This window comes from Cherax quadricarinatus, chromosome 8 (genome assembly GCF_038502225.1).
Source record: "Cherax quadricarinatus isolate ZL_2023a chromosome 8, ASM3850222v1, whole genome shotgun sequence".
Classification (NCBI taxonomy): domain Eukaryota; kingdom Metazoa; phylum Arthropoda; class Malacostraca; order Decapoda; family Parastacidae; genus Cherax; species Cherax quadricarinatus.
The window spans coordinates 28,519,907-28,536,684 of record NC_091299.1 but is presented as its reverse complement, the minus strand read 5'-3'; the positions used below and the strand labels follow the sequence as shown (position 1 = coordinate 28,536,684).

General features: G+C 41.2%; 1 protein-coding gene across 4 annotated transcripts in view; it reads right to left on the bottom strand.

Moving 5' to 3' along the window:
- Nucleotides 1–4,845, bottom strand: part of LOC128702057 (kinesin-like protein KIF3B) — a 109,193-nt gene extending 104,348 nt beyond the window's left edge. For 2 of the 4 annotated variants that reach the window (XM_070083011.1, XM_070083013.1), the window contains exons 1-2: nt 4,725–4,845; nt 2,386–2,504 (exon numbers count right to left, since the gene is read on the bottom strand). In XM_070083011.1, coding sequence (XP_069939112.1) covers nt 2,386–2,495 — 110 coding nt within the window. In that variant the 5' untranslated portion in view covers nt 2,496–2,504; nt 4,725–4,845. Of the gene's footprint in view, nt 1–2,385; nt 2,505–3,892; nt 4,031–4,724 lie in introns of those variants that run through there. The other 2 variants (XM_070083010.1, XM_070083012.1) reach the window with 1 other exon arrangement.
- Between the last annotated feature and the right edge of the window lie 11,933 nt (nt 4,846–16,778).

Genomic DNA, 16,778 nt, shown 5'->3' with positions numbered 1-16,778 from the left:
GGACAAAATACTTCATGAATAATTTCGCTAATATCATCTATACGGCTTATTTATCTATCACAGTTCATCTAATATGACATAACAAACAATATAAATAACATAGAAACCTGATATATACTCCAGAATGAATAAAATGTCATTACATATGTGGCAGCGGTGGCGGTGGCCAACGAGAGTTTGTCTGGAGGCAGGACAAAATACTTCTTGAATATTTCGCTATCATCAACTCTATGGCTCATTTATCTATCACAGTTCATCTAATATGAAATAACAAACAAACCTGATATATACTCTAGAATGAATAAAATATGTCATTATGTAAGAGGTGGAGGCGGCCACAACAACTCCTCCTCTGTTGTGGTAAACACTGCCATTTAGTGATGGCCTTTTGAAGCCATCTATTATTATAATTATTATGTAGTATGGCATTATATATTATTATTATTATTGTATTATATTATTATACTATTATTATTATACATATTATACATTATTATTATTATTATTACAATGTAAATAATTTGTAATTTTTATTCCCACAAAAATATAAGATTTACTGTTATGCCTTATTGCAATAATTGTATAAATAATGTCAACCCATTCACGACTGCATATTGGAATGGCCAGCGACGTTATTTGTTTACTCTTGAACATAGCCAAGAATGGAATATTTCTCCTATGTTGAGCTCAATTTCAAGGTACTTTTCATCATGAAAGCAATCAAAATCATATCTATTTCTGTAATATATCTTCCATTCTATCAATGAGACCAAAATAACAAGAATACAACCATAAAAACCATACGAAAATACCGCTAAGGGGTGGCTGATTGCTGAGAAGTGAACTCCATTATTTATGATCTGATTTCTTTCATTTTTGGTATAAGTTAAGAAGCATATTTCCATCATACATTGCCCAAGTTTCAATAAGATAGTCCAAAAAACAAATGAAATACAATTCCCTAGATCAAGAGCAACAGCCCCTCACCAGCATCAAGGAACCTGCCTGAGGTCTGCTTGCTTATGGAAATTTTGCTCGCGTATGGAAGCAAAAAATTAACCCATCGACTGCTCGTATTTGGAAAAACTCACACATGGATGCGCTCACAAGTAGAGGTTCCACTGTACTTTGGCACACCTCATACAGCTGATAATGATACCATCAAAATTACCTAATACCCACTGATAACAGTACCGTTATCAAAATTAGCCGATACTCTGGCACACCCCATACTTCATACATACTGTATATCAACAGAACTCTTACCAGTAATTCTAACCTTGACAGAAGGCAAGTTCATGTATTTCTTGCATAGTCTCTGTAATATAATTAAACTAGTTTAATTATATTACAGACTGTAATATTAAATATTTACAGTGTAAATATTTAAAAAGCAAGCACCACCAGGCAAGATACCCTAGCTTACCTTTCTGAATATACACCAATGTTTATTTCATAAATTATGACCTTGTGAATTACCATAAATAATTAATAAAAAATACAGAACACAAAAAATAAAGTGCTCAGATGATTTTTTAATAAAAGCAATGATATGTACAACATTCTGGGTAGAACCAATTTTAATAAACTTAAATATAAAAATATATCATAAATATAGGTAAGATAACCTCAATTAGGAGCAAGACCAAAAGGGGCTTTGGAACCTTCAGCCCCCCACAAAAATTCCCGCAGCCCCCCAATAAAAAATTTAATAATTATAATGCTGCTTCAAAACAAGTCTCCTAGCCCCCTTTCAATGAGACAGCCACCCTTAAGCTCCTCCAGTATTTAAAGGTGCACATCACAAGATCACTCTCATCAAAAACATTTTAAATTCTCTGTATGCAGAGAAGTGGTATAAATTACTGACACGATGGAAACAGACACAAACGGTAATGTAATGAGATTCTTTATTGATAACTTTTCATCCTGGCAGTGGGCTTTTTACATTTTGTTTTGACTTTAAAAAACCCTAATGCCTGAACGAAACATGATCAGTAAAGGATCGCACTGCACTGTAATTGTGTCCATTTCTTGACTGCTCTGTATTCACACAGATATACACACCTTGTATATACCCTACCAGTATATTTGACATATTATGTAAATGGTCTAATACTGAGGATTGGGGCAGTGCCAGACTTTAATAACCCAGCTGCAACTGATAGGTTTCAAACCTAACACAGTAACTACCATAACAGGCAAATCTCACTGAGTGCTGCCACTTCTGCACTGATGTGGTCCAACAAACCCTGACTACAAGAATGTCATCATACAGTTGTATCTATAATTACATTTATGATTATATATACCCAATATACATGCACTAACTTGTTAATAAGAAAGCAATTCAATACATGCAGAAAAACTATAATAAAAGTTCACCTTTTATGGCCATTGGCCGTTTCCTGTTCATTCATAGGCCGACATCGCACCACCACCTTCACCGCCTCCGCTGCACTCCCCTTCATCTTGGCCTCCGCTCCTTGTACCATCCCGTCCACCTTCAAAAACAGGATTAATGAAAATACATTAACAATAGAATAAGAGCACTGAACTTATACTCTACAAATGGGGCAGAATTAGTGAAGGCCATGACCAAAGGGTACAAATGTAAAATAGAAATAAAGGAGGTGTAAACAAAGCACTCTAAATACCTTACCAAGACAGGACTAAAAGGAATGAATTAAAACAAGATAAATTTAGGTATAGACAGAAAACATGAAAGTTTTGGCTTGGCAATAAAGTTGTAGAAGAGTGAAACAAACTGTCATGTGGTGTCACTGAAGCAAGCACTTTCGATACAAATTTGCAAAAAGTAGAGTCAGTGATTCAGTTTTTTCTTTAAAACTTCTAAACTTTTCCTGGCAACATTTCTGATATCTGCTGGTACCATATTTAATAACCTTAGCAGAGATGAATGGTACAAAACTGACAGCAGTGAAGAAGCGTGTTCCACAAGCAAATCATCTCTAAGCTCCTCTCTACAACTGTATCTTTCATAAAGTCTTGAACCATGGATGCTGGCACAGTGCCAATGGCACCTCTGCTTTTCATGGGTATATTTTGAACTTCCTCCCATATTTCTCACTCCAGTATACTGCTATGGTAGTGTGTAGATTTGGGAATATGCCCTCAAGTATCTTCCATGCACATAGTAATCGGGAATCTCTCCCCCCTTTGCTCCCAAGAACATTACCAGTTCAGTACTGAAAGGCATCACCAGCAGTTTAAATGCTTTGATGAATCTATGCAGACATCCGTGGAAAAAAATATTGAAAAAATATGGGAGGCAGAAGGAAAGAGAAATAAAAAATAGAAAAAGGAACAAATATTCCCAGATTCCCAAACAGGGAAGGTGGACCCTTCCTCAAACCCAGACACAGCCATATACATACACCAAACCCAAAAGCTTGTGACCAGCTTCCACCCACAAGAGTATGAATATCTGCAGCATGGAAAAAATGAGCTGATATATGGCACCCTGACTGACTGCCTAGTGAGAAAGAGAAGATGAGGACAAGTGACTTAGAAACAAAATAGGGAAATCTGTCACCAATGCTTAAGGCAATGCAAAACTTTCACCCATCACCAAGACAGGTGAAGGAGCATGAATTTAGCACACTCCCAACAATCTTACGACAATTCCAACCACTTACTGATATGAGGATACCTTGTAAGGGACAGGAAACTTGGTTAGTCAGTCTCTCTAGCCAAGGTTAAGACAGCATTTATATGATTCCCCTTCCAGTCACTGGCAAAACCAAATATTGATTTCCTCAACTTGCTGTATAGTGGCTTATATAAACACACACACAATCCTTAGCGTCACACTTACACACATTCTTACAGCACAATAAAGTGCTTGTGGCTCATTTCATAGCAGCCTTACCTCATACATTGAGGTATCGGGGTTAGATACCCAGACAAGGGGAAAGACTGGGTAATGTTTCTTTACACTTGCTGCTCCTGGTCACTTAGCAGCAAGTAGGCACCTGGATGTTAGCCGATTGGTACAAGTCGCCTTCTGGGGGTACAGGATCAAAGAACACCAGTGGGAATAACCCAGACAGTACAGTGACAACTTCAGTGGGTTATCCTGGGTTACCAACCCTCAGGGTTAATCCAAACAAAATCTTCAACGTCACTCGGCTCATGTGTCACCTTCCTGCAGTGTTGCAAAATACTAAACTGCTCCTAGTATAACAAATTATTACTCTGATATACATGTTAACACCGACATTGAAGAAACAACACAAACACAATCAAGACATTTATTGTAGGAGACTTTTCAACACCGCAGGTTTGATGATGCAGTTACCAGTGAGGAAACTTCTGCATATAAACGTCTTGATTGTGCACATACGTGTGTTAATGATCTTGTTAGTCTTCCAGACCAAATAAAGAAAACTCAGAGTTCCTTATGAGGCGGCAGCGCCAGTAAAGCCTTATGACTCACTCCCCTTAACTCCTTAACGGGACTTCCAGTGACAAAATCTTAATAATGAATACTGCAATGACATTAAAAATCACCCCAAAACCCCAGTACATACCTTACTTAACGCCACACATGGATTCCCTGGAGAACCCATGGCATGAGTCATGAGGGAAAAAAAAAGAAAACCTGCTTTTGTTTACAACTTAAAAACCTCAAGTTTTATGGTTCTTCCGGCGGTTACACGGCAAAGAAAGGACAAGGATAGTGAGGTGCAGTCGCCAATTACCTTGATATTCAGGAGAATGGCATCATCAGGAAGGAGAGGGCACCGAGGCTGCCCTATTTTATCACTGCTGGTCTGGAATGTTTTGTTTTCGATCCATTGGCAGACGACAGAGTGGCCGCCAGAGCTGCCAACACTGCTCATCTGTCATTACCATTCGCAAACTAAGAATTTCTTAATTTTCAACTATTAATATTAAATAAAAATGTGGAAAATACATCAATAGTATTACACTACAATAAAAAATCTGGATAGAAGGAGAAAAGCATACAATGTAAAGTTTTTATTGCTTCTCGAGAGTGGTACTTTGTAACCCAGCCCCGTTATCATGGTTCTTTTGTATAAACAACTCGATTTTAATTAATATTTTTCCTACTCTGTCAGCAATAAAAGCGATAAATTCATTAACACTAGAAATTTATTAAAAAGAGTACCATGTAAGTTTCATACGCCAAAAATTAGTCCAATTTCTCTCATCCCTCATTATTAATTCATAGCATATGACTGTACTGCGTCAGCTGATGCAGACTTTTATTTTACTATACTCATTCGATATACCCCCTCACAATGGCCATTTTAATAACAGTATCAAAGCTTTTCCATTACTAAGAGGCAGGATAGTCGTCAACCCCTCCAACCTGTTTCGTTTATATATTAAATCTTTCCTCTTTTTCATTTTTAGCGGTCTCTTTTTTCCCTGTATTTACAGGCAGTTTAATAGATTTCGTGGAATTTCCTATGTAATTTCCCAGGTGTTACTCGGAGAATGCCTCTACTGATCGACTTCAAACCTTCACCACCGCTCATGTATGTTAACCAGAGGTCAGTGGTCACGTGAGGTTATCCTGTCCTAAGCTGTCTGGGAATTAGCATGGGAAGTTACTGAACACCATGGCTTGTTGTAGTGTTTTAGAATCTCAGGTTAAAGCGTTGAAGGAGGTTCTACTTCTTCAGGAGGAAAATAGGAGGCTGAAGCTTTGCCTAGATTGGTAATGGAGTGAGTGTGAGGTGGTTGGTGCTGGTAAGGAGGAAAAGTTACCAGCAGTGAGTTGGAGAGTGGCAGCCACTTTAAGTGGCAAGTGGTTCACAATTCAAGAAGAAGCATCAAGATAAGGAAGGTTAATAGAGAAGAAGTGAAGGTAGGAAATCGATGCTTTGTTCTCCAGGATGAGTGTACTTCAGTGGTTAGTGAGGGTAAAGGTCCCACTGACTCCCCTGCTAATCAAGGTAAGAATATTCTGATTGTTGGAGATTCTCAGGTAAGATATATGGACCGTGCTTTTTACAACAGAGATAGGAAGGTCAGTCAGAGAGTGTGCCTCCTAGGAGCTGGTGTTGGTGACATAGTCTGCTGGTTGGATAATATGGCAGGTAATTGGAACAAGCCCATTATCTGTCTTAGTGCTGGTGGAAATGATATCGGGAATGGCAGCAGACAAGAGGTGCTGTATAAGTACCGGTCAGCCATGGATGTAGTCAGGTCTAAGGGAGAGATCCCCATCATATGTAACATCTTGCCTAGAAGGGGAGTGGGCAATGAATGGATGTCTAGGGCAATTGGTGTAAATTGCTGGTTAGACAGGTACTGCAAGGAACTTGCAATCCTATTCATTGATAACTGGGACAAATTCTATGGCAAATGTGATATGTATGCAAGGGATGGAGTTCATCTCTCTGGGGCTGGAGTGGTTGCATTTGCCAACTCAGTTGAGGGGGGTCAATGATGACTTGTCTAGGACTTTAAACTAATAGATTATAGAGGTATGGGTGTGTGTGTGGGAAATAATCAGGCTACACTACTAGGGCTGAAAGCAGCAGATGTTGCCAGGATACCTCAGAGATATGTTTAAAAGACAATATTCAAAATAAAGTTGCTAGTAAAGGCAAAGCAATTGATCAACAAAGAGAGATAGTACTCACCTAGTTGAGGTTCCAGGGGTCGATCCCTAGCTTCTGGCCCCACCTCTTCACTGGTCGCTACTAGGTCACTCTCCCTGAACCTTGAGCTTTATCATACCTCTGCTTAAAGCTATGTATGGATCCTGCCTCCACTACATCGCTTCCCAAACTATTCCACTTCCTGACTACTCTGTGGCTGAAGAAATACTTCCTAACATCCCTGTGATTCATCTGTGTCTTCAACTTCCAACTGTGTCCCCTTGTTACTGTGTCCCATCTCTGGAACATCCTGTCTTTGTCCACCTTGTCAATTCCTCTCAGTATTTTGTATGTCGTTATCATGTCCCCCCTATCTCTCCTGTCCTCCAGTGTCGTCAGGTTGATTTCCCTTAACCTCTCCTCGTAGGACATACCTCTTAGCTCTGGGACTAATCTTGTTGCAAACCTTTGCACTCTCTCTAGTTTCTTTACGTGCTTGGCTAGGTGTGGGTTCCAAACTGGTGCCGCATACTCCAATATGGGCCTAACGTACACGGTGTACAGGGTCCTGAATGATTCCTTATTAAGATGTCGGAATGCTGTTCTGAGGTTTGCTAGGCGCCCATATGCTGCAGCAGTTATTTAGTTGATGTGCACTTCAGGAGATGTGCCTGGTGTTATACTCACCCCAAGATCTTTTTCCTTGAGTGAGGTTTGTAGTCTCTGGCCCCCCTAGACTGTACTCCATCTGCGGTCTTCTTTGCCCTTCCCCAATCTTCATGACTTTGCACTTGGTGGGGTTGAACTCCAGGAGCCAATTGCTGGACCAGGTCTGCAGCCTGTCCAGATCCCTTTGTAGTTCTGCCTGGTCTTCAATCGAATGAATTCTCCTCATCAACTTCACGTAATCTGCAAACAGGGACACTTCGGAGTCTATTCCTTCTGTCATGTCGTTCACAAATACCAGAAACAGCACTGGTCCTAGGACTGACCCCTGTGGGACCTCGCTAGTCACAGGTGCCCACTCTGACACCTCGCCATGTACCATGACTCGCTGCTGTCTTCCTGACAAGTATTCCATGATCCATTGTAGTGCCTTCCCTGTTATCCCTGCTTGGTCCTCCAGTTTTTGCACTAATCTCTTGTGTGGAACTGTGTCAAACGCCTTCTTGCAGTCCAAGAAAATGCAATCCACCCACCCCTCTCTCTCTTGTCTTACTGCTGTCACCATGTCATAGAACTCCAGTATGTTTGTGACACAGGATTTCCCGTCCCTGAAACCATGTTGGCTGCTGTTGATGAGATCATTCCTTTCTAGGTGTTCCACCACTCTTCTCCTGATAATCTTCTCCATGACTTTGGGCAACGAGTGACTAACTCCCTTAAGGTTTACTATAAAATAGTAGGAGTCAAAGAAATAAGATAGATGAGCTAAGATTACTTGCAAATGCAGGTAATATAGATATTATTGCTATAACGGAGACATAGTTCAACCTGGTAAATAGAGAAATGCCTTCTGAATGCAACATACAAGGCAATAAAATATTCCACACTGATAGGGTCAACAGGATGGGTGGTGGAGTGGTGATGTAAGTCAGAGATAATTGAAATTGCTGTGTTAGACAAGATATAAGATTAGAAACACCGAACACAGAATCTCTTTGGCTACAGTTTCTCAAGGGTTGTGAAAAATTAATTTTGGGTGTAATTTATAGCCCCCCCAAACCTTGATAGGGAGTGCAGTAAGCTGTTATGGGACAAAATTCATGAAGCATCTAGATATGAAAATGTTGTGTTAATGGGAGATTTAAACTTTAGACTAATTGACTGGAACAATGTGACAGGAAATCTTGAGTCCAGTGACTTTCTTGATATGATTCAGGATTGCTTTTTAAAACAGTTTGTGACAGAACCAACTAAAGGAAACAACCTGCTTGACTTGGTTCTTGCCAACAAAAAATCACTAATTAATAATCTTGAGATTAATGATAAGCTTGGGGAAAGCAATCACAAATCACTTACTTTTCATATATCATGGAATTACCCAAATAACTGCAATCAAGTCTCTGTCCCTGACTTCCACTTGGCAGATTTCATGGGACTGAGAAATTACCTGGGTGGACTGAATTGGAATGACCTGAATATGGGTCATGTAGGTAGTGATGGTTGCCAATATGGCATTTTTCAGAGCATAGTTTTAGCTACCCAGACAAATTATGTTCCGAGTAGGATAATTAGATCTGACTAAAATGATCCCAAATAGATAAACGATAAATTAAAACATCTCATTGGTCAAACAAGAGGCATATATAGGAGCATCAAAAGTGGCGATGGGCAGTTAAGAAATCAATATATTCAGTTAAAGAGAGAAATAAAAAAAAAGGGAATATGAAAAGCAGAAAGGGATTATGAGGTTAAAGTCACAAGGGATTCTAAGACTAACCCAAAAGGGTTCTTTAAGGTATACAGAAGTAAGATTAGGGACAAGATAGGCCAATTCAAAAGTAACTCAGGTCAGATCACTGACAGTGATAAGGAAATGTGTGAAATTTTCAACACTTACTTCATCTCAGTTTTTACTCAGGAAGATACTAGCGAAGTTCCAGAAATAATAAATTATGTAGAACAGGACGATAATATACTATGCACGATTGGGGTAACTAGTGACATGGTCCTCAGACAAATAGAGAAATTAAAACCTAACAAATCCCCAGGCCATGATGAACTGTTTGCAAGGATTTTAAAGGAATGTAAAGAGGAACTTAACATACCTTTAGCTAATCTTTTTAACATATCACTACAATCTGGCATAGTGCCAGACAAGCGAAAAATGGCAAATGTAATACCTATTTACGGAGCAGGTGACAGGTCCTTAACTTCAAACTATAGACCAATAACCCTTACCTCCATAGTGGGAAAATTTATGGAATCAATAATTGCCGAGGAAATTCGTAGCCATATTGACGTGCTGTTGGAGTGTGTGAGAGGCCTGAGTGGTTAAGGGGAGAGGACGTGTGTGTTGAGTGAAGTCCTAGGCCTTCTATATCAGAACTGCTTATCTCACCCGACTGATAACTCATCATGCAACAAATATCGTTGGAGTGCAGCTGAATTGCTGCTGGAACTCTTATGTGTGAACTGTGACTAGTGATATACCTAGTGAAACACAAACATGTTGATTTGAAGTGGCTGTAGGAGGCTACACCTTCACTCCACCTCGCCTCTCTCCCCTCCTTCCTCGATTTGGAACTCAGCCATTCGCCTCTATTTACTTATGGTCTAGAGGCGGTTTTTGCCAGACCACATAAATGCTTGAGTGCCCGTGTCAGTCCTCTGTGCCGCACTCCACTCATCTTACGAATATGTCTCCTGTGTGCCTACCTGCCTGCTACAAGCAAATATCCAAGTGGTTGACACGGGCTTAGCAAGCACATTCAAGCAAGCTTGAAAGCAGCATTCCAAGCTAGCCAGGACAAGCTAAGGCAGCCTGCAGTTACAGCTCCTGACCCCCAGCATGTCTACGTATACGTTCTACAGTGCTGCTGGCATACCAGTGTTTTTAGTTTAATATGTTTATTATGCACCCCATACCCATCCTGTGGGCGGTAGTCAAAAGATTACAGAGGTACATAATGGGTCCAGGGACTGGGCCTCAAAGTTTTGATAGCTGAGCAAGTTACAGAGGTAATGAATTCACAATTTACAAAGGTAATGAACTCACAATTTACAAAGGTAATGAACTCCAGGTAGGTCTAGTCACAATCATGACAAGTTACAAAGGTATTTACAGATTACAGAGGTACACAATGGGTCCAGGGACCGGGCTCCAAAGTTTTGATGGCTGAACTAGGTACAAGGTAATGAACTCACAAGTTACAAAGGTAATGAACTCACAAGTTACAAAGGTAATGAATACTGTAAGAATGGTTACTTACGTTTATACATGGCTGCAATCATGAACAAATTTTAGAGTAATGAGCAATTCACACTTCCACACCCGGTCACAACTGTAGTGAGTTATTGGTGCAAATGTTGATTGCTGAGTCTCTCTCTCTCACACACACACACACATACAAATTCATACACACACACACATAATCACACACACACACACAAACACACACACACGCACACACACACACACACACTCATACACACACACACACACTCATACACACACACACACTCATACACACACACACACACACACACACACACACACACACACACACACACACACACACACACACACACACACACACACACACACACACACACACACACTCACACACTCACACATACACACAAACACACACACACACACACACACACACACACACACACACACACACACACACACACACACACACACACACACACACACACACACACACACACATGCACATATGTGGTAATGCTTTATTTACAGCTAGCAAAGTCAGGGTATTTCTCCAGAATGGTCTGTAATATACCACTGTGGATAAAATACTTAGCCATTTCTTGAACACTTCTGAGTGAGTTGTTTCTAAATTCATTAATTTTATCGCACTCCAGTACATAATGACGCAGGGTGTGACAATAATCCATCTGGCAAAGTTTACATTTCGTTTGGTCTACATCTGGTGGTGGTGATTTAACCTGCCAAAGATACTTGTAACCCAGCCGGAGCCGGGCGGTAGTGACATCCAAGAGTCTGCTTATTTTGTTGGATGCACCATAGACATGTGGCTCCTCCTGCATGATAGAATGATGATAGATGGACTCACTGGTGTCAATCTCCCTGAGCCTTAAGTCCATAAAATTCAGCTGAAGTTCTTTTCGTATTATTGTTCTCAAACTACTACCTGACAAGCCAAGATTGTAATCTACTCCCTCTTTGAAAGCATACAGCTTAGCCAATTTATCAGTTCTATCATGCATCTGAAGACCAATGTGAGATGGAATCCACAGCATGTGCACTCTGACTCCACTGTCCACAATCCTACCATACCTGTGTCTGGCTTCTGACACAAGCATGCCACAATTTATGCTTAATGAGTTGAGAGCATTTATGGATGACAGAGAATCAGTTACAATTAAACTGTCAATCTTTGATACATAGATGCATTTCAGTGCAAGGAGTATGGCAAACAGTTCTGTCTGAAGGGTAGAGGCCCAATTATTGATGCGTGCTCCAATTTCTTTAAGAGAGCCATCACTCTGTACGACAACAGCAGCACTACCAGCTGCACCAGTGGATTGGTGAACAGAACCATCAACGTAAATAATTTGCGAGAGTGTGTGCTGTGTGACTAAGTTATCAATACAGCTTAAGGCCTCATGTTTGGCTTCAAGGCGAAGTTTTGGTTGTGATTTAAGAAGTAGTTTGGGGGGAAATGGAGGAATGGTAGTTTGGAATGGGGTAATATTCCATGGAGCGGAGAAGTGCCGCTGTTGCCTTACTTGACATAGATCATGTATCTGATTCATGCGGAGGTCGGTTCCAGTCTTTTCGATCCATCTGGAGGAGTGTTCACCAGTGCTGAGGAAAGTTTGGAGGGCTTCTGTGCAGGGGTTTGAATGAGCTTGCCTGAGCATATTAACCCCAATTAGGATATTTCTTTCAGTAACACGATCTCTGATGCTTGGAATATCAAGTTCTTTTTGCATATTTAAAATTTTGGCAGTACGAGGGCATCCTAGGATGATCCTCATTGCTTCGTTCTGCAGTTTTTCCAGCCCTCCAAGCTTCCAGTCAGACACAAGAGCAAGTAGTGGCGCAGCATAATCAACCAATGATCTAATATAAGCAAGATACATCATTTTCACAATTTTAACATTAGCACCATACCTGGGGTGAAGCCCTGCCACAACTCTAAGTGCTCTTAGTCGTTCTTTGTATTGGCGACAAAGTCTTGTTACAACAGGTCCAAGTAGTGGAACCTCAAAGCCTAGATACCTGTATCTGCTTACATATTCTAGAAGAGACCCATCATGCAATTGGATCTGACGAACTGTGCCTCTCTGTCGAGGAGGACGCCTATTGAGTATCTTTGTTTTATCAGTAGAGATTATCAACCCCAGGTCCTGACACGAGGCTAGTACATGATTAAGAATGTTTTGGGTGTTGGAGAATCCGGTGGTGTGAATCATTATATCATCAGCAAAACTAATCACATAATTATGGGGCTGACTAGGCATAGCATTAAGTAATGCATTAATTAGAATATTGAACAGTGTGGGACTGAGCACACCTCCCTGTGGGGTTCCTAATTCAAAGTCTTTAGTTACACTTCTATGTCCCTGGAACAACACAGACGATTTTCTGTTGGACAGGTAGCCTTTAATCCAGCGGAGAAGCCATCCTCCAACATCCATTCTGGCAAGTTCACTAATTATTACATGTCGGTTGGCTACATCGAAAGCGGATTTAAGGTCAAGGAAGGTAGTGTAGGAGCTGTCAGTGTGCAGGGTGAGAAAGGTGGCTATGCAATGATGCACGCTCCTTCCATGCATGAAACCATGTAACCGGGGAGACAAAAATTGTTTGATTCTGTACATGAGACGATTAAGAATCATTCTCTCAAATGTTTTACACAAGCAGCTAGTAAGAGATATTGGGCGAAATGCATTTTGTTGATTGGGCTTAGGAATTGGAATGATGAGGCTGTTGGTCCAAGATTGAGGGAGCTCCCCAGTTACATAGCTCATGTTATATAATTCAAGTAATGGATTACCTGGTACTCGACACAGCAATCTGAGTATGTTGTAAGTAATACCATCCTCACCAGGCGACGTGGAGTTGCCCTTAGTTAGCGCTGCATCAAGTTCATAATTAGTGAAAGGAATGTTGCAATCATCTGCCTTACTGAGCATAAAGCAAACAAGTCTCTCCCTTGCATCATATTTGTCATTTAATTTTGCCTGTGTGGTACTGGGAAGATTGTCATAGCTAGATGTAGCAGCCCAAGCACTGACTAACTCATTCGCCCTATGCAAGGGATGAGGGTGCGCGATCTGCCCAGTTCGGTTACCCTTAATTCTATTTATGTCCCTCCATGCCCGGCTAAGTGGGGTGTGAGCATTAAGACCGTTGACAAATTTTTCCCAGTCGGTTTGCCGCAGCTCTGTCATACGCTCTCTGGCAGCAGCAAGGGCAGTTTGGAAGAGCCTCAGCATTCCAGGGGTACGATGTTTTCTATAGGCTAGGCCTAGTCTGCGAGCAGTACGTTTCAGTGTACGAAGTTTAGAATCATTGTAATAAGTATGGTTTTTGAAGGAGGTATGATTATTATGGAAGTTTGTTGGGTTTAGAGTACCAAGAGGTTGCAGTGGCGGCTCTAAGTAGTTCTGAATACTGCTCACAAGATCATTGTTAAAGGTCTCTACAGAGGAACACTCATAGGAATTATACCAGTCAGTCACATGTGCAACAAAGTCATCATGCTGATCTGTGGGAACATTAAAACGTTTCCGTTTGAATATCCCACCAGGAAGGATAGTATTACCAATATCTAGAGAGGTTAGCCTAGGGAAATGATCAGACGCTATATCTGTTACAATGGAAGACTCACAGCTGGCAGAAGTAATGTTGAAGCCCAGGCACAGATCAAGGACGCCTCCATAGATATGTGTGGGTTCAAGGTCACCTACAATTTGGACATTATCATGACTGTTTAAGAGTGACAACAGTTGATTGCCATTACGATTACCAAACTGTGAGTTTCCAATGCTTTTGTGTCTCGCATTGTAATCGCCAATAATAAGAGTAGGCTCAGAATGAGCACAAGTTGGGAGCTCCAAGTAATTAAATTTATCAGCAGGAGCATACAAGTTAAATATGTTGAGAGCAGAGTTCCCTATATAAATCCTAACACCGTGATATTGTAGCCCCTCTGTTTTCTTGTGTGCAAGAAGTTGATGGGGAAGTGATTTTTTAATATATAGAACACAAGAGTTAGTAGATTTGAGGTTATATGCAACAAATGATGGTAATTTAGGGGGTTGGGATTTTTCAGGGACTCTGCACTCTTGTAGACACACAACATCAATGGGTTCGGTGGTTACTTTATGATGAAGGTCAGGAAGTCTTTTTCTAAGTGATGCAATGTTCCAGCTTAATATAGAAAGTTTATACGAGTTTTGATCCATTATAGTAGTCCTGGGATCATCTCGAGTTTCTCAGCATAATGAAAAAATTGTTCATATAAATAGCAGACCTTATCAATGTCAACAGTGCTACCCTTGTCCATGAGTTTTGTAAGTGCACCTCCAGTTGTAAGGCCTCGTGGGAGTCTTCGTAAACCCAGAGCATGACGCTGTTTATGTGTGAATGTATGATAGGTGACACCACCACTCACATTCCCTCCTCCACTAACATTACACGCAACACTACAACTGTCATCACCAGCGCCACTACCAACATTGTGTTCATTACATTTGTCAACAGTATTGTATTCAACATTAATGTCTATGTGACTAACCTCATCACACTCTGCACCACCACTTATATTATGCTCATCACTATTACTAACATTATAGACACCACCGCTCTCATCACACTCTTCACCACCACTTAAATTACGCTCATCACTATTACTAACATTATAGACACCACCGCTCTCATCACACTCTTCACCACCACTTAAATTACGCTCATCACTATTACTAACATTATAGACACCATTGCCCTCATCACACTCTTCACCACCACTTATATTACGGTCATCACTATTACTAACATCATTGACACCATAGCCTTCGTTATGATGCTCACTACAGTTATCAACACAAGTATTATATTCGTCATTACTGTGATTAAGAACACCACCACCACCTTGTTCAGCAGCCTTACACTTGCTTTCACAAATTGTGACAATCTTGTTATTGGTACACTCTACACATCTTTCCTTGTGTTGTTCAAGTTGTTGTTTCAGGAGAAATTGTTGTGTTTCCAGTACTTTTATGCGCGACATCAGGTTGTATACCACAGGAGCAAGACTTGGAACATCTGGAGACGTGAAGTCCCGGTCAGCTGAGCTATTTGGCTGACTGTCAGCTGACTCAGCTAGGCTGGTATTGACAGCCGACGTGATGGAGGTCTGTTGACGTGCTCCCCAGGTGAGGTGCTCAACCCCATTGTCTGAGGGCAGGCATGAGCCAGTATTCAGACCCGAGGTACCTGGTAGTCCTGGGGGGCCATTATGAGGGGTACAGGGTGAAGTGCGGTTGGCTGCGATGCGATCAGCCCTCACACTGCAGTCAGCATGAGCTGCTGTGACTCCTGAGGTCTTACAATTGATACATTGTTTAGCAACAGTCTGTTGCTGTTTGATCATAGCATAACACCGTTCAGAAGGATGAGCATTGGCACACACTGCACACCAGTGTGACTTAGATGGGCATTTCCTGGCGATGTGGCCCCAGCGTTGACACTTATAACATCGACGTTGAGGAGGTCTGTACAATGCAATGTAATAGCGTCTGTTGAGGGCTGCACGGGAGTGAATATAGCGTGGCAGAGTCCCCTGGCCAGTCCACTCAGCTAATATCAGACCGTTGGAAAGTCGACGAGGGCTTGCAACTTGCTCTGACGCCAGATATTGAGGATTCAAGTGCTTGTTGACGTTGTAGATGACAATAAGCACTTTAGGTGCCCTTGGTGGGGCAGCTCGGAGTTTGATGTTGGCATATTCGTGAGTGAGAAGTTTGTCTATAAATGCTGAATCATTAGGCACAAAGACGTAGTTATCCTCATCGCGGACAAACTTGATCGTTTTCTCATGATTGTTTACACTAGCTTCGAAAAACCAGTTAAACTTGGTCTCTTGATCAGTGTTGTTAGGGAAATCTAACCTGACAGCTTTGGGAGGGTGTGCGCCCACTGTATTGCTTTCAGCAAGCTTTCTCTGGAAGCCTCGTTCTTTTTTCCGAGCCTGTTTACTAAAATATGTTTCAAATCTGCCTTCACCATCATCTACGTCAACACCATCAGCTATACTCATAGCTGACAGGAGTTTCACACTGGCGATGGGCTAAAGGATACCGGTGAATAGAAGGGACAAGGAAGGGATATTCACCTCGCTAGACACAGGCAATATGGGTGTAGTGGCCTGCGGGTCGCAGTGCGATTTTCAAGGTCATTCACGGGGCCACAGTCGTCTCGAGAGTTACCAATATTGCACTACTCGTTAATTACTC